Consider the following 18,466-nt stretch of genomic DNA (forward strand, 5'->3'; position numbering starts at 1 on the left):
ACCCTGTCTTCTCCTCACCACCCAGGCCAAAAGCTAACCCAGGGCACAGCTAGCCAAGTGAGTGCCTCACTGACACTTTTCAAAAGCACAAATACCTCATTCTGTCTCAGCTTCAGCCAGACACATCTGCCTGTTACACATCTGCCTGCACCTCTAAATTGTCTTGTCTCACATTTGTTGTGGACTAAAGGACTTGCAGACAACACACACTTGCTAAGCCTACAACTGTCAGAGTAACTCCTTTAGCCTTTTGGGATATTTGTCTCAGGAGATTTGGGGAGTGACACAGATCAATTTAGCAAACAAATTACAGATTATGTTGTTCCCAAACCCCTTCCGATTTCCTCACCTCTACCATATCTCACTCTTTTGTGAGGTTGATTCATCACAGAGCATTTAAACCATAGTTCCCTAAACAATCAGTGCAACAAAATGTGCATGAACCTTGGCTTCCCGCACTTAAACCTTGCTGGTTTTACTTTTGTTGTCAAAGAAAGCCACTACAACATGCACCAACAGGGAAAGTGCAGCAGAAGCAAAGGGACTGTCTGCTGTAGTAACACAGAATACTTGGAAGGACTCCATCTCCTTGCCTAGAATAAGGGTTCAGACCTAGTCCAACACTAATCCAAGAGACTGGACCAGCCTCTGCTGCTGTGCTCAAGGCAGAAATTAATTCTCAAGTTTCCACAGCCTCTGCAGTAAATCAGGTAACAGTGATTACTTGTGGACTTTAGTAATAATTATGAAATTATGCTGTGCTATGCTGACAAAATATTTATACTAGAACTTCTCAAGAACATTACTAGGACAAAAAACTAATAAACCCATAATGAAAAGGAAACATTATGCCATAGTAACAAAATCACTGTGTTACACTGCTGCCTCAAGTGAGGCTTTTATCCTAGCTGTGTCTAATTTATACTTATCAGTGCAAACACCTTTCCATAGTCAATGGATTTATTATTCTGAAAAGCAAAAGCCAGCTCAAAACATTACATTAAACTGATAGACGGAGGGGCAGCCAGGGGGAGGAGGGGGTAGGGATTAGGTACAAATTGTTAACATATGGTTTTTTTAATTATTATTATTGGCTATGTTCCACAGCACAGGGGGAGGGGAGAAGAGGGAGGAAGAAAAAAGTAGGAGGGAATTTGAAACTTACTGGTTGACCTCCCCACCATCTGTGATTGAATTTCTCTCGCCCTCGAAGACTGAAGCTGGCATCAAACACTGGGTCATACATCGAATTGCCAACAATCCCATGTGATTCAGGATAGAGTCCCTTTGTGCAGAAGTAGATTAATTAGTAAAACCCTAATGAACACAAATGCAGTGCTTCCTAGCTATCTGAAAGTACCACTAAATTATTTTAAAATAAGTATCTTTGTAACTACATACCAGAAAAGATTTTTACTTTCAGATAAGCACATTTAAATGTGGCTGTAGTAATGAAAGCAGTAAGAGATTATTGAATTGTGCTAAAAAGTATAAAAAACTCCTGTTACTCAATACTTTCAAGTTTTTCACACTGTTTAAAAGTTAGTTTGAGGTCATCAAAGAAAAAGCATAAATGTATAAAAACAAGATCTGTTTGTGCTTACAGTTCTTATTTATGAATGCCCTTTCTGGACACAGTAATTCATTCTCTGGTTGCAAGAGTAACACTTAGCATTTCCATTTTATACTATTTTTATCTCCATGACAGCTTCTGTTAGATAAATTATTTCCAAGGGGGAAAAAAAATGAGGCAGGTCACTCAAAGCCATGGCTTAATACCACAATTTGTCCTGCAGTAAAAGCAATTCAGGGAGAAGACCAGAAAATTCCTTTCTCTGGGCCCTCTCTCCTCCCATCCTATTCTTTCTCCATATGCTCCACTCTCATCCATTTAAACATTTGTGCAGTAGCTGCACGAAAGAAAAAGAAGGGGAAAAAATTGCAGCTGCAGGTGGAGAGTCCCTCGTGGCAGCTTTGGGAGCACTATCAGTGTCACACAGGTGTGGGGACAGCCTGGCTGCCAGCCCTGCCACCGCAGCACAGCGCTGGCTCCGCTCTGCAGGGCCAGCACCAGGCAGCTGCTCACTGCCCCACTGACTCCGGCTGCTCCAGCAGAGAAACAACTGCTGGTTGTATTCAGGGCAGCATTTCAGGGGTGGTTTTTTTTTCCCCTAGGAAAACTTTGACCTGTAATTATGCAGCAGTACAAATAACTGCAGAAGTAGGCATAAGAAAGCTGTGACAGTGTGTAATGGTGAGATACAATCCATTTCACCATTTCAAAATAAAAGAAAATACTTAAATACTTTTTCTTCAAAATGAAGAAAATACTTAGCATAAATAAATACCAAAAAGGATGGACAATGAAGCAGTTATACATATATATATTGGGGGTGGTTTTTTTGTTGTTTTTTTTTTTTTTAAACCTTGCTTCCCATAACACACACTTTACTCCAGTGCAACATTTTATCATTAAATCATTAAAAAATCCTTCCCAGGGACTTACGGTAGCAAGGGTGTACAAGTTGGGGAATGTTTTTGTAGGGTAAACAGGTCGCATGTAAGGAGAATGTGTTCCACAAGATCCTGAAAAATCAAATGCAAATGTGAGGAAGCAAAGCTCTTAGACATGGAAAACAAAACCAGAGAAAGCATTTTTTGTGACTCAAAATGATGCAGAAACTAGGTAAATTTTAACTAATTTAAATGAACTTTCTGCTGCTTAACAGCAGTCAGCAGTAAGGTCAGTAGTAAATCTACTAATGCACTCTTTGCATTTCACAACTGACAACTCAGATAATGCCTCCAGATGACTACAGAACCAGCTATATTCCCATAGACTGTTTTTTTTTTCCTGAGCTAGTCTCCATCTGGAGTCATTGGAAGTGTCTTGTTAAGTAAAACAACATGAGAAAACACAGGTTTATTTTAAGTAATAAATACACCAAAGCTGCAGTTTCACACTGGCCTTTGTGGCCTCAGCCCCCCATAATACAATCATTCAGGCTGGAAAAGACTTTCAAGATCATTGAACCCAACCATAGCTGGCTACACAAATATGAGGGCCAGCACACACTGGGGAAAAAACCCCAACACATTTCAAGGGTACAGGCAGACACAGAGAGGCTCAAGTATTCAGTGCACCCAGCCCTCCACAAGCCCAAGGGGATGCCCATTCCCAGGAGAGTGAGTGCAGGACATGTTTTCAGCCAGTTACCAGGCACCCAAGTACAGCTTCTGCAGCCACTTATCCACACCTCTGACATTTCTGAACCAAGTGGTAAATTTTGTGGGCACCTACCAACTAGCCTGTAAGCATGCATGATACATATAATGTACTAAAGACAAATTTCTTTGCTGACAAAAAAACAAGAAGGTCACTGATTCTGAGCAGCATTTCCCAAAGCAGCAGCTGTGTAATGCATTATTCAGGGTGCTTTGATATCACCTAATTTAACGGGGACTTCTGCCATTTCACCTCCATGCTGACCCTTCTGTTGCCCAACAAACAATGAAAGCAATTGAGCTGCAGGAGACTGTCTTTCATTTATTGACAGAAAATAGATGTACTCACTCAGTTTTTCAATATTGGGCATGACCTTGTTCCCTTTCTTCATATATGATGCACGGAAACCATCAACAGAAAAGATGATCAGAGGAGGACGAACAAAGCTGAAGGCAAAAGTGGCAGGAATATAATGCAGCACTTCAAAATTTTAGGGTTTTTTTATTTCCACTTGCTCACTGAGTCTCTAGGAAATCCAGAAGTTCAGTTACTGTATAAAACTATGTACCTATAGTCTTTTACATACTTAACAGACCATGAGAAACTGATAATCCTCACACTTAGTAACAGCCAGTGCTCACTCACAGTCAGTGAAAGGGCTGATATCCAACATAAAGGACATCTTCCCTGGGCTAAAAAGATATAACCCATAAAGGCAAATGCTTGTAGAAGGCGATGGAGAAGAAGATTTACCATGCACAAGCACCCACTCCACCACACAACCTCTAGTTAAAAACCACATGTCTCACAACCATTGGTCTTTCTCAGACAGAAGTGCATGGGGCATTTGGAGCATGCTCTGTGAGGCACAGCTCATTCTAACATACTACAGATGACAGGATTTCCTGTTACTTTATTACTTTTTGAATTTAGTACTGCTACTGAAAGTCAAGTCCAAGCAGGCAAATACACGCCCCATGGATGGACACACCTGGGCTTTTAAGGTCATCTACTGCAGGGGTTAGAGCTGTCACTGTCACCAGGAGAAGCATCTCCAAGCTATCCTACTAACAGCACAGGCTGAGCTGCAACCCACCACAGCACCTGAGCAGATGCTTTCCTTTAGGGATGATAATGAGACAAATGCTTTCAGAAGTTACTTACTTTCTCCATGTTACTCATATGCTCAAATTCCTCACTAAGTAAGTCTGTACCCCACTTAGTTTAGAAATCCTTTCATTTAAGAGCATAATGCTGAAAGTACAAAATTCCATTAAAAAACCCCAAAAAACAGCCCGAACTGTGTTCATGTATGGCTTATTCTGAATTTTACTGAAAGCAGAACAACCTTGGCCTTCCCACTGACTTCAGAGGAGTCTGGCTACCTCCCCTATGCATGTAAGTGAAGCAGTCAAACCCAGCAGCAGATGATTGAAGACCAAGAGTTCAAACCCAAATATTATACACCACTACTCATCCAGCAGCACAAAGGCAAATGCATGACAATATTATGAGCCTAACTTTAGAAATGGGGAAGCCCAGGAAAGAATCCAACCCACAGTTATTCAGCCTGCATGACAGAGCCAGTGCAGAAACGTGAGGGGCAGAGATCCAAGGCAGAGCTGGGGACCACTGGCTTTGCTGTATTTGCCTTTCCAGATGCAACCAAAGCACTTACCCTGCTGGACATTCAGGAGCCTTTATCTCCTCACAGTCATCATCCACCCAGTGGGTTTCTCCTACCAGAAAAGTCACATTGGAGTTTAAAAAACCAAAAAATACAAAATCTGTGGATACAGCTACAGGTTTCACAGAAAATATACATTAAAAAAAATAAAGTCTAGTTCCAGTTAATGGACTGAATTGTCATATTTCCCATCAAAAATGAGAATGTGTTTCCACAAAGCAGAACAAGTGATCTGGTTATATTCTATTCAACAAAAACAGCCAAACTAGCACTTCTACAATAGCTCTTAAAACTGGAGTTAAAAGTGTCCTTTTGACCACAGGAGACAGTGGTAATACTTTAGACACAGTGGTCATCTATTTTAATTTTTTTTATTTTTGATCTGTCAAAAACAGGTAGCACTGCTTCTGGCTGTGAATTCCCACCCTCCTACCATCAGTGCTGATGGCTCCATGAGCTGATTCAGCTGGCTAAGTGCACAAAACAAAATTCAGTCTGGGGAAGAAAAACAACTCTAAATAGTTTCCAGCTGGCTTAGAGAGGTGATCAGCTCATGGATCAGGTGAGACTCAAGCTAAAAAAAGGCATTAAATACTCTTTCAGAGCTACATTAGTTAAAATTATTTTGTGCAATCCACTATTTTCTTAAGGTTTTCACTGCTGAATGCTGTCTATAGAGTGGCTCATGACTTGCATTTTTACAGATCAATTGAAAAAAACAAATTATTAACTAACAACCCTACTTTCTGAACCTGGCACTATTAAAGGAACTGCAATTCAATTAAAAGAACAAAACAAAAAACATCATAGAAAAGACCTGCAGGAAAAGTGTGCTGCGGCAATTCCAACTGACCATGACAAGAGGTGGATGGACAATTTCCAAGGCAAAAAAGAAACACAATGCACTATCCTCAGATGGGCAAAGGCACGAATAAAGAGGAGACACTGTTCTCACATTAAGGTTAGTCATGTCAGAGTTCCAGCGTTGTTGAGATAGCTTGTTATTATTCAATTAAATTAAGATTATATATATTGAAGCTAGAGACATACAAATTCCTCTGTCTTGACCGTTGTGAGAGGAAGCTCATGAAAAAGGCAGGAACTGAAAACTATACCATTATTTAAGTGGTCTCAGCTTCTGGTTTCTTTGGGAAGGGTAAGGACAATCTACAGGGATTTGTTGAAAAATACACACTCCATTTGGATTCCCAACAGCAAAACCCAAGTAAAAAAAAAGGCCCATTTTCAGTGTATGGATGTGTCTAGACTATTGTAATTTTGTGAACACATGCATTTGTCCAAAATGGTGAAACAATTTCAAACTGTAACCCTTGCCCCTGCAAAGTTAATGAATGAAAAAACCTAAGAACTAGGTGAGATACAAAAGCAAAAACCTGTAGAGCTCATTACCAAGGACCAGAAGACCTACTGTCAATGGCAGACACACTAGACAGGCATCCACGCTCTGAAAGAGCGGGGCAGTGGATGAAAATGAAGTCCTCAAAGCCCATCCACCCACCAGGCAGTAGGGGCTGTCTGCAGCCAAGGTGTGTCACGGTCATCTGAAGCCCACGGCCACCCACCTGCGAGTAATAGCCCTCGAGTAATAGCCCTCGCATTCTTGCAACTCCTCTTCCACAAGAAACAAAGCTTACAGATGTTAGACCAAGTAGTTTGAGCAGGATCTTTTGTGGTGGGGGTGGAGAGAGGTCTTTAGGACAGAGATAACATATCTAGGAATGCTCCGCTCCTTCTGGGATCATTAGATAACCCTGCCCTCACTGTGATGCAGAAAAACGCATCTGAACACTTTAGAGCTTTGCTTTAAACTCTTCTTCATCCACCTCCACCTCTTCTTCTTCCTACCATTACCTCTACAGGCAAAGATAACATCCTTCAACATATTATTTACCTCTGCCCAGAAATTTACAAATGCAATTCCCCACTTCCCCCACCTCCTAAAAAAAATAAAAAAGAAAAAAAAAATCAAAGCAAAACAAGGAGAGGTCCTCTTTTAGATGAAAACTTTTTACCCTGTCTTCTATTGGGTTTGGAAAGATAAGAGGCAGAAAGACCAAAGACCTACCTTTGCAAACGACTTGGTAATTAGTACAACAATCTCCTCTACTTAAGCAGTCTTCAGAGCAGTGACAAGCATTGTCATCATTCCTGGTTTCTCCACAGCGATCTTTGGTACACTCCCAGCCCCGAGCTAAAATATTCACAATGTAAGCAAGAGTGAGAGATTGCAATCAAAACAAAAACTATTCATTCACGCTATAATGAAAACACTCTAGTCGTTAAAGTAGGTATGTCAACCAGAAGAAAAAAGGACCCTTGTCACTTGCAAGTGCATAAGGGCACCTCCACAAACAGGTGTGTCATTATTTCTGATACTCTCAGGTGTTGGTATTCCAGGCTTTGTACAATCTCAATGCCAGAAAAAGTGTGGAAAGGAAAAGACAAAAAAGGATTTTCACGGATAAATGGTGGAACCTAAAGCACAAACTAAGATTTCTGGTGTTTCTTGGGTAATCTTTGTTTTTCCTCACAATTACTACAGTCCCCTATTCAAAGTAAGAAAGTAGAAAAGAGACTACATCGATGCAAAGAGATGCCTTACTCCCCACCATCAGTTCCTCCCCCACAGGGCAGATCCATCACCAGCCTCAAAGATATGAAAATACAAGAGCTGTTCTTCAGAAAAAAGCATGGCATGGTCACTGTGAGAACTCCATCTTCTCTCATCTTGCAAGTAAATTTAAGATCTGGCCTGTCTAAATTAGGGGCTCGCTCAAGGGTAGTACAGTGCTTTGGAACAGGGCCAATGATTTTAAACATATGGTTTTCCACAATAAGGCCCACACAAGAAACTATAAAAATCACTTTAGACAACATGCACTCAGTAAAAAACCACACATCACAGCAGTGTCTTTTATCCCCTTTTCTGCTTCATTTGGGGTTTTTTTCTGTAAGTGTGTAATATTTACAGATCACACATGTGGTAATTGCCTGAATAAATGCCTGTGGGAGTATATGACCACTCCCACAACAGCCCCAGGGGCTATAGAGGCATCCATATGCATATGTGAACATATGTGTCTGCTGTGGACAAGAGGGTGAGGAACTGAAATTCTGCCTTTGGTAGCAGACGTCATGCTGAAAGTCCTCAAAAAGAGCCTCTCATTCGCAGCCATTTACAGCCAGGGCAGATTCAGAATTCAGCAATTTTTGGCCTGGAACCAAACTTGTTTTTCATACTAGATTAGCTCACTCTTTCTTGGTACCAATCTATGAAAACTATATAATCATAAACAGAACTGAGGAAGTCAGGACTTTCAAGCATGGCATATCCATGGGCACTGAAATTTTTAATCATTACACTTTTCTTCTGGCTGCTTATTAAGTATAATACTTCAATAAAGAAAGAACAAGTTCAATGGCAAAAATAAAAGGCACCTGTGTCAACTCTGACCACTGTGCAAACACTGAAGCAGATGAGTACAACTAATAATTTAAATGCACTATGCTAAGAAGTAAAACATAACTCATGTCTCTCTTTGAAGTTTTCCTTGCCTATGACTCATGGAAAAAAAAAGCCAAAACCAGAAAGTGAACCTATTGCTATATTTCCATCCCCCAGGGTCCAACGAACTGAAGTCAAATATTTCTACCAGTGCATCCTAAAACCTGGAAATCAGGGTCGGGGGCATGGGTAGCAGGCCCTGGCTGTCCTCTGCTCCAAGAGGACCCATACCCCTTCAGTATCCCAGCTTCCAAGGCACCCTCTCAAGTGAGCTTGAATTGCTCCAGTATTAAGTTAGCAGTTGTGATGAAGAAGGATGGCTGACAGAAAATGACTAATGTCCAGTTTTTACCACAGGTCTTGATTGTAAACTAGAGGTCAGGTGGGTGCCTGAACACTGATAAATGCTTTTAGTGTCAGAAGATCTGCTTTTCAATGTGGTATGAAGAGTACCCTGCTTTTTCTGCTTCCCACAGTAAGGAGCAATAGGTGTACATTCCTCCTGCCCCTTGCAAGGAAACATGGGCTGCCTTTTGGGCTGAGCTCAGCCTGCCCAGCCAAGGCAAGGTGAAGAGGAGACGCAGGTTATGCCAAGGAGTGCTGGTTTATCAAGCAGGTCCTGACCACTGGCAGAACCCAGGTGTCAGCAGGGCCTGGCAGTGCAGGACAGGGACCCATCATACCTGTCTTTAAGCACAGCTCATCAAAGTCGAAGCAGCAGCTGTTGTAGCTCTTGCACAGGTTGTCACAGCGGCAGCCAGGAGGCTCTGCCTCTTGAAGTTCAAAGCATCTGTTTTTGCAGGAGCCAGAGGTATTGATCCAGGGGGAATCTGACAGGACTGTGTGGAACAAGAAACAGGGCAACATCTGTGAGGCTGGCAAGCGATGGGACAGGCAGCTCAGCCCTGAGCCACTCGAATGAGCAAGACCTTGGATGCTCACTCTGGGAAGGGAGAGCAGAAGAACTGCTTGAAGAAACAGAACAAAAAAAAGAACAAATTCAAAAAAAATTGTTCTTTTGGGAAAAATAAAAGGAAGCAGCATGCTGTGATAACATCCTGCAAAGAAACAGCCTTGGCTCCACCTCTGCAACAATCAAGAGATCATTAGCAGAAATGTATTGAAGTCTCCAAGGCCCCATTCCAGGAGCTGCAGCTATTCCACAGAAGCAAGCCTTTGTTTTCAGAAACCAAGTGACATTTTCATGGCTGGCTGGACAGTTTACATAGGAAAGGACTCCAATTAATCTACATGCAGACAGCAGGACTTGGTCTGCTACACTGGAAGGTGTCAAATCAATGTGAAGTGTGAAAGAAAACTTTAAAATGCTCTATAAATTAATGGAGAAATAAAGCAAGGCTTTTTGAAGGGCTTCTGCAAAGCACTAAATTACAAAAACTTTTAAAAATATGGAAGTATTTAAGAAATCAATAATTATTATGTATATCATTAAAGTCTGTCAGTCTGCAAACCATGAATAATGTATTAGACTTCAATAATCTATTTATTAGTAAGTGACCTTAATATCAAAACTGATATATGTTTGCTCTTTTCTCAAAACTTACTATTTACACTTTGTATATTTTAAGTTTTTCTTGTAGGAGAATCCTACATATCAGCTTATATGAAGCGGGAAAACTGTGTGCTGTTCTCTAAGCTTAATTGTATTTTATTGAATAAACTAAGGAATGTATGTTATCCTGTAAATATAGAGGTGTTCCAAGGAAAATTTCACAATGCCTTCAGTTCCTTGAGAGACCTATTAAAATTAAGTACTTGAAATTGTCTTGTGTTTTGTTTTCTTTTAGGCCATGGTTTGGTTTGGGTTTGGCAAACCTCAACATGATTACCAGTATGACTTTTAGAGGACTGACGCAATGGCACTTTTGGGAAATAGTTGCTCTGATATTTTCTTATGTATTTTTCCCCCTACACTTCTACATAGCTGAGAGTTTAGTTTCCACATAAACTGAAGGGAAATCTCTTCCCAAATAAGATGTCATTAACTGAACACTGTGAGAATGGATGGCAAAGATGATGAACGGGGAGTTTGGAGGTGACATTGTAGCAGCTGATGTCCCACCACCTCTCATCTCATGCACTACTGCTCCACCACTTCCCTTGGAGCGGCACTGACTGGACACCAGCACAAACCTCTTCAGGGAGTAAACCTGTCAGAAAAGCAGTGCTACAGCCAGATCATAGGTATGAAACCCAAGTGTACCATGGCTGCAGTTGTGCCTCATAGCAGGTTCAAAGCACACTCCTATAACTGCTGGAAAAGGTAGGAGCAGACAACTCCATCTTTGTGGCTTTGGGGGTTTTATTTTGATCAAGTCAGCAGCGCTCAGGGTAAGTAACATCATACACACAGTGAAATTTCACTCTATAGGTGCGTACCCTGCAAGCATGCTCTTAGTGAGCCATTAGTATTTTGGCCATCTGAAATGAGTATAGGTGCGTACCCTGCAAGCCATTAGTATTTTGGCCATCTGAAATGATGGCAGCTCTTGATAGCAGCTCTTTCCTATCAAACGCTTCTGAAAATCTACTACCAAAAAATATTTTCGTGTTATTGAATCTCTTCCACTACTTTCTTTTTTGTAAGGTAGGTAATATATAACCGCAGATCCAGTAAGCTGCAAATCAAAGGTATTAGAAACTCGAAGGTATTACATAGCAGCATATAAACCTTATCCTGGACATTACCCTTTTCATTTCAAAGGGCTGAGAGGGAGACCTTTTCAGAAGGCCCGAAAGAACCCAAAACCAACACATGAACAGGTGTTTAGGAAAGAGAAGGTGTAAATCTGACTGCAGATTAGTAAGAGACCGTTAACTGCAGCTCTAGGAATGCCTAGAGCTTCACCTGTTGTAAAGAGCAGCTCATTTGTACCAGGAAACCACCCACACAGAAGCTGTGCAATCTCAGAGCTTGAAGATTTTGAAGAAGGGCTAGGGATTTATAAGATGTCAGAAGTACTTCTGTAACAACTGCCCAGGTCGTGGGATATGAAGGTCTACATGGCTGTTCAAAATCCCTTCTAGCTCCATCTTCTATAACTGCAAGTAGGGTTTCCATTTCATGTAAGAAAGGTTTAGCCCACCTACCTTGTCTAATATTTTCACATCTCTTGACAACCTCATTAGTGATGTACCAAATTATCCCAAATCACTTAGCAAATTCAAGTCACACGTCCTGAGACAATGCAGGACACTTTCCATATCGCAGCACAAAAGAGAACTTGCTGAATTTCTCCAGTTACATTAAGATCACTCCTTTGTTTCTCATGCTTGACCTTGCCTTTGCAGCCAGACCATGATTTTCAGGTCATGCACAATGCCATGGCACAGGTACTGGTGCATGCAAAATAGTTTGAAAACATGTCATCAGGAGCTCTCTCTCTGGTGAGCACTTTCAAATTAACAGAAAGCCCTGTATAGAACAAACTCAGACAGTTTAAAATTCTTTTCAAAATTCCTGCATTCCTCCACAGCTCCTGCAGTCAGATGGCACAGCAGGCACAGGGACCTCAGCCTGAAGTATTTCACACTGTTTTCCATACATTCCTTTTATTGCCACTGAGTTCAAAACAGCCATCTAATTGTCTTCTATGTCATAGGTTAGAGAGCGAAGCTAAATAGGGCAATAGCGCCTTTGTGATTCATTTCAAGGAAGCTGTTACATTTCCATTTTAAAGGTGTTCTATTTATCTTACAAAGTGCCACCTTGAACTATTTCTTTTGATTCTGTTTGATTAAAAGGTTTAAAAATAATGAAATCAATTTATTTACAGTAGTGTTTAAAACAGGACTACACAATACAGACATGCTTACAGAGTTATTGTAAGAGAGAGACTACCTAGTAAAAATTTGTCATTTTGGCTCCCATATGGAACAACCAAATACTTAAACAAAACATCTGGAGTGCTAGTTCGGCTAGATGATACTCCTATTATGAACTTGCTTTTCAGCTTTGCAATGAGTTAAATCCAAATGGCAAGTCAGAGAAGGGAAAAAATACAAGTGTTCCAACAGAAGAAAAGCATTACTCCATTTTTAATTGCATGCTTAAAACTGCAGTGAGGAAAAACTACAATATTTCTCCTTCCAAAGCATTACATTATCCTACTGTGATCAAGAACCATGCTTCAAGAGATTACTAAGGCCATTTCCCCTTGAAAGTGCTTTAAAAGATGGCTATGAAAATTCATAAAGTAACTTACAAAGGCAAAGTTAAGGCAAAATGTAAGCTTTGGTTCTCTACTGTATCTTAAAATTTTGAGTAAAAATTTATTTCAATTAAATAATTTGTTAGGTACAAATATTCAACATCTTACGTGCATAAAGACATACATCTGTACACTGCAAAAAGAGAACAAGAAGGGGTGTTTTAGCCACTGTGGTGGTACTTTGGAGTGTATTTGCAAGGGACTAGGAAAAAAACATTATGTTTCTGGCTCACAGCAGAGTTCCATGCCTAGATGAAAATGAAAATTTGCTTACAATCATGGCATAGCTCTGGAGAAATAACAAACTGGTTTCTACAATAATGCTTGGTAAAGAAAGTGTTTCGCCAATATAAAATAATTAATTCTCAATGTCAAGATGCTTGACAGCAAAGAAGCTAAAGAATAGTGAAGCTGATAAAAAAATTATACCAATCTTTTTTTTCCTGGATATTTCATTGGACTTCTCTTCTAATGTAGTATAATTGGAAGTCATGCAATTAAGAGAGACTAAGGTTCTTTGATCATAGTGCTTTCAGTTTGCTAGAACCCCATACATCTCCAGTGTAACTTTTTACTGTCTAGACTTTACTGTGACTATACTCCTTTGTTTTGCTATGTTTTGCTATCTTTTTTTTAATGCTGCAATAAAAGTAACCAAGCTGCATAAACACAGAACGGACAAAATTCTCCATTTTCTTGTCTCTCATTATTGCACCCTTGACTGGATTACTTCAATGCCAGGTGCTGGGTCAGTTCCACCTGTAAACAAATTTTCAATAGATTTCCAAAAGTACCCCATCTCCTGCCCTTTTCAAGATATCCTGAATTTCTTCCTACTTTTGTGAAATGCTGAGCTAATCGTCCTGCTGCTGGAAGGAGCACACAGGTACTGTTCCCAGCCCTGGAGGTGATGAACAGTGCTGGCTGGCTCAGCAGAGTTGGCACCGATCAGCTGCCATAGAACCCCAATATCAGACCTCTGGGTCTTCACTAAAAACCAGCTGAGCCCTGCCCTAGACAGTTACCAGTGAAAGCAAAGCAACTGGCTCTCAGGTATTGAACTGGTTAGTTACAGGTCAGTAACTGACCCTGCTGGTCAGTTACGCTGACAGTTACCAGTGAAAGCAAAGCAACTGGCTCTCAGGTATTGAACATTTGAAATGCAAATCCTTCCCATCCCTGTCATACACACTACATACACATCTGTTCCACAGTTAACATCAGAGAAGATTTTCAGAAATGATTTTTCAAGCAATTTTTCTTTTACTGCTATAAAGACCAAAAGCAACAGCCAGTATCTTCCTCATTACCTAAAATGCCTCTACTCAGTGACCAGCATTTCAGATAGTGGCTGTGATTAGACACCAACTCCTCAATGAGGGAGGACAGAAGAACACAGATACATTACCAGAAACACAAGAAACTCTGGCCATGGCAAACAATTTTATAATTAAACCTCACAGGCTATCATTACAGACAGGCACTGCAAATGAAACCCTTTCACTTCAGTTACGTTAACCAGCTCTAAGTCAATGACCACAAGTTTCCTTTCTCCTGCCAATGGAACAGAGACACAACTCAAGCCTGCCTTTTCTTGAATAAAAAAAGACTAGTCTGGTTTACACATTTTTCCATTTGGACTATGCTTGAGCTCACAGAACCCCTATACTGCCCCACAACACAAATAACAGTTCCTCCTGTGGCATGTTCTTGCTCTCTTCCAAAGAATAAAAGCAGTAGGCATAAGAAAAGCAGAGGACTCGGTGACAGCACATCTGCACGGACACCTGCTCTCCTCTCCCAGCCCTCTCCGCCGTCAGATGTCTGCCGTCTACTGTTCACAAACCAGCATGACCTCAGGAGCCACAGAAATCCCAAAAGCTTTTCTCACCAGTGCCTCTTGAAAGCATTAATCAAGTTTCTAGAAACCGCTTCAATGCTACCAAAATAAATCCACCACCCTTAAAGCCATCAGGGAGTTTCCCTTAGTGCTAGAAGGAAGCCATGCAGAGTACAAAACACAGCAAACACTTCAAGAGCTGAGGAGACCACTCTCTGTGAGACTGGCAGTGCTCAGTCCTAAAATAAGCTAAATTTTCCACAGTCACATGCACACAGAGCAAAAGTTTAAGTAAATAGAAGACCTATAGGTGAGTCCCAAAGGTCAACTGACTCGAGCTCAGCGAGTTATTTATTCTTTTCTATATCCTAGAGGGAAAAGGAACAAGCAAAGTACTGTTACAGAGTAGGAATGGTTTCTAACCGCAGTCTATAACATAAGGGTATATGGTGATGTAAAATTTATGTCTATTACTGTACCTGACATCGGGCCCTCATCCCATTCTTCAGATCTCCTAAACCGATTTGCTGTAAATCCCATGCAGACATTTACTCCAAAGGCAAAAGCAAATAAGGATATAACCTGCAAAAGTAAAAGAGCAAAATAAGAAAACTGTGCAAGAAGCAGGACTTTTGCACTAAGAGCATAATGCATAAAGGGCAGAGATGGTCCTCAGTACATTGGAGCTCCCTAGCACAGCAGTTCCCATCACTGGAGCAGCAGCTGACAGCGTCACCGTTGGAGAGTAACACAAACCAGAAGGGGTTTATGAATAAAACATCTCTTTCTGGAGCTGAAACGCTCCTTTTTGTAGGAACTTATTCAGGAGAGACGGGCTACTCCTCCTCTAAAAGCAAACACACTCCTCTCCTCTCCTCTCCTACCTGGTGCGAGTGGACGCAGCCCTGCTTAGCCATACCAGGGAATTCTTGAAAAGCCTGCGCCCCACTGTCGCCTTTTTTTATAGTGAGCGCAGAGCTCTGTTTGCTCGGGGAGTTCAGGCTATTAGCTACGAGTAATCCCACCTGGTGAGGTTGACAGGCTCGTGTGATTTGTCCAGGGGGTGATTTCATCATGTTTCACTCACAAATCGCAGCTCCGAGTGCAAGAAGCTCCAGGCATCATCGCTCGCTGCGCCCTCCCCCCAGACGCGCACCCGCGCGCTTTTATGTGGTTTCCTCTGGCAGAGCCGGGCTCGCTTGTGCCGCTGCGGCCAAGAGCTGTTCCTGCTCGTTTTATTCTCCTCACAAAAGTAACATGCTCAAAAGAGAAACCAAATGCGGCTCCATCTGGCTCCGGGAGGAAGCGGGGGGAAGCTTGCGGGGGGCTGCGCAGTGCAGCTCTCCCGCTGCCCCCCCGAAAGCCGCTGTCAGGTGTGGCGGCCCCGGGGGCTCGGCCCGGGCGGAGCGCCCGCTCCTTCTCCGCCGGCTCCCCGAGCTCCTCACCGAGCAGGGGCCTCTCGAAACTGGAGACCCCTTCCGAGCGGGGGGCAGGGGGACATTTTTCAACCGTGTTCTCCCGTGCTGCTGTGGCAGGCAAGGCTCGTATCGATGGAAACACAAGCAGTTTCATCTGAATAGCTGGAAACCCCAGACTTCCAGAAAGGAAGGGAAATGACACGTCCCCTCTGCCCCACATTTCCCCATTTTCATCAACAACAGAAAACTTGGCTGTTTGGATAAGCACTTTTATTTACAAAGCAAATGATAATGCTGAACAGAATTACGGTTCAAATCAGTGACTTAAATGTTATTTGCCAAGGCAAATTATTTACCACTGTAGTTTGCCACTTTTTTTTCTCTGATGAAAGCTTCTTTCATGAAAGTGTTTACTAACAATTACATTTAAAGGGACAGAGTCAAGGTTTGTAAGCCCTCGGGTGGACTGAGCTTCCCTTGGGACCTGTCCCATATTCTATACTGGCATTGACAGACACAGTACAGTTTTCTTTAAAATATTTTGCAGTGTTAAACACATACAATTTTGAACTTTGTTTACAGGTAACTTTTACCTGCTGAAATAGCTCCCCCACCGTGTAGCTATATAGGACAGAGTCTCTAAAAATCCCTTTTCTTTGCAGCCCAAGTGTCAGCCTGCCAGCCTTTGGTAGGACCTGATCCTTTTTTATGCAGTTTCTTAACCGAAAGTGGCTCCATTGTGCAGCTGCAACTTTGCATTGCAAGGCTCAAGGCAATGTAATTAGCTTGAAAATTCCTACACGAGGACATTGTATTCGTTTTCCTTGCACAAACTGGGACTACGTATTCAAGACCCGTCTTCTAACGTTCACTTTATCACTAGCTGGGCTGAAAAAAAAAAAAAAGTTGCAATAGAAAAAAGCTGTGTGTAAGAAAAGTAATCATCAAAGGTTTTACCAGCTGTTCCTATAGAATTCTTTGCCCTTAGCCTCTTGTATATCCTGTGGTTAAACGACTTCATCCCCAAACACTAGGTGAGTACAGCAGCGTGTGACTGCAGAAGAAGGGGAACCTAAAGTGTCCCAAATGAAACTGCTCAACGACGTTGCCTATGTATCTTAACTAATGCAGCTCATGGTTTCAGAGCAAAATATGGGAATCAGCAGCTCCAAGCTCTCCTACAGGCTAGGACCTTCAGATGACCAAGGGACTCAAGCAAAACACAGCGGACTTTTCAAATCAGGCGGCTAATTTTGTGTAGTCAAACCAATACATGAAGTCTCTGAAATGCTGTCAGTTTCAGAGTCTTTGATGTTCCTGCATATCTTCCTAACACACAGGTCCTCAGTTTTTTTGAAAGTTCCTACAAATGTTAAAAATGGCTATTCAGAAAAAAAACCCTTAACAAAGAAAACAAAAAAATGTAGCATTATGAATGACTTCTACCCATTTAAACATACATACTTCATTCTTCCATGCATTTAATATCTCTAAAGCTTGTAAACTTCACAATTTCACATAAATGGAAGAACTTATTTTGTTTCCTAGTTCATGTTACAAGTGTATTAAATTAATTAGGCTCATTTATAATGTCCTTTAGAACTATAGATGATGACTCTGAAATGGCTAATCTTTTTCATCTGTGTTATGTAAGACATTTTCTAGTAGCTCTGAACTGAACACAGTCAGATGCACAATGTTCTTTTTGTCTCAAGGATTGTGCCTGAAGCTATCCGACAGATTCAAAAGGAACTTATTAGCATAAACAAGGTCTAATGATTTTGTTCAGGAAAAAATTCACTGTTGATCACTGGCAACTAATTTTTCAGCAACTAATTGCCATTTTACTAATCAGAAAAGAAAGGACTAAAGCTGAAATAATGTATTCCTGGCCCAAGAATTCAGCAATTCAGTGGAAGTTTTAAGGCTTAAATGAAACACGTTAAAAAGGAATTTTAACAAGATCATCAGAATATGAAATGCCTCTTCCTCAGTTTTTGTGAATAAAAATTGTCCTTTGGCTTTTCAGGCTTGTATGATTACAGTGATTGTTTAACACGGGATGCAAAGCTTACAAGGAGGCACCAGATGGCGCCTCACGGGAGACGCTCGTGCTGTGCCATTTCCAGTTACAAACATTCACTGAGTCGCAGAATCGTTTAGGTTGGAAAAAAGCATTAAGATCACTGAGTCCAAACCCCTGTCCACCACTAAACCACGTCCCTAAGTGCCACACCTAAACGTCTTTTAAATACCTCCAGGGATAGTGACTCCACCAGCTTCCCTGGGCAGTTTGACAACACTTTCTGTGAAGAAATTTTTCCTAATATGCAGTCTAAACCTCCCTTGGTACAACCTGAGGCCATTCTGTCTCATCCTGTTACGTGCTACTTGGAAGAAGAGAAAAAACTCCACCTGGCTGCAGCCTCCTTTCAGCCAGTTGTAAATAGTGATAAGGTCTTCCCTGAGCCTCCTTTTCTCCAGGCTAAACAGCCCCAGCTCCTTCAGTTTCTCCTCATCTGTGCTCCAGACCCTCG

The 18,466-nt window shown here is 41.5% G+C and overlaps 1 protein-coding gene across 9 annotated transcripts in view; it reads right to left on the bottom strand.

Moving 5' to 3' along the window:
- The window catches only part of ENPP2 (ectonucleotide pyrophosphatase/phosphodiesterase 2), a 72,627-nt gene that overhangs the window by 41,730 nt on the left and 12,431 nt on the right, over window positions 1–18,466 (bottom strand). For 6 of the 9 annotated variants that reach the window (XM_039715463.1, XM_039715460.1, XM_039715459.1 and 3 more), the window contains exons 1-8: window positions 15,396–15,584; window positions 14,991–15,093; window positions 9,123–9,278; window positions 7,000–7,125; window positions 4,905–4,965; window positions 3,575–3,672; window positions 2,507–2,586; window positions 1,166–1,285 (exon numbers count right to left, since the gene is read on the bottom strand). In XM_039715463.1, coding sequence (XP_039571397.1) covers window positions 1,166–1,285; window positions 2,507–2,586; window positions 3,575–3,672; window positions 4,905–4,965; window positions 7,000–7,125; window positions 9,123–9,278; window positions 14,991–15,093; window positions 15,396–15,584 — 933 coding nt within the window. Of the gene's footprint in view, window positions 1–1,165; window positions 1,286–2,506; window positions 2,587–3,574; window positions 3,673–4,904; window positions 4,966–6,999; window positions 7,126–9,122; window positions 9,279–14,990; window positions 15,094–15,190; window positions 15,236–15,395; window positions 15,859–18,466 lie in introns of those variants that run through there. The other 3 variants (XM_039715461.1, XM_039715462.1, XM_039715455.1) reach the window with 3 other exon arrangements.

This window comes from Passer montanus, unplaced genomic scaffold (assembly GCF_014805655.1).
Source record: "Passer montanus isolate IOZ18808 unplaced genomic scaffold, ASM1480565v1 scaffold33, whole genome shotgun sequence".
NCBI lineage: Eukaryota > Metazoa > Chordata > Aves > Passeriformes > Passeridae > Passer > Passer montanus.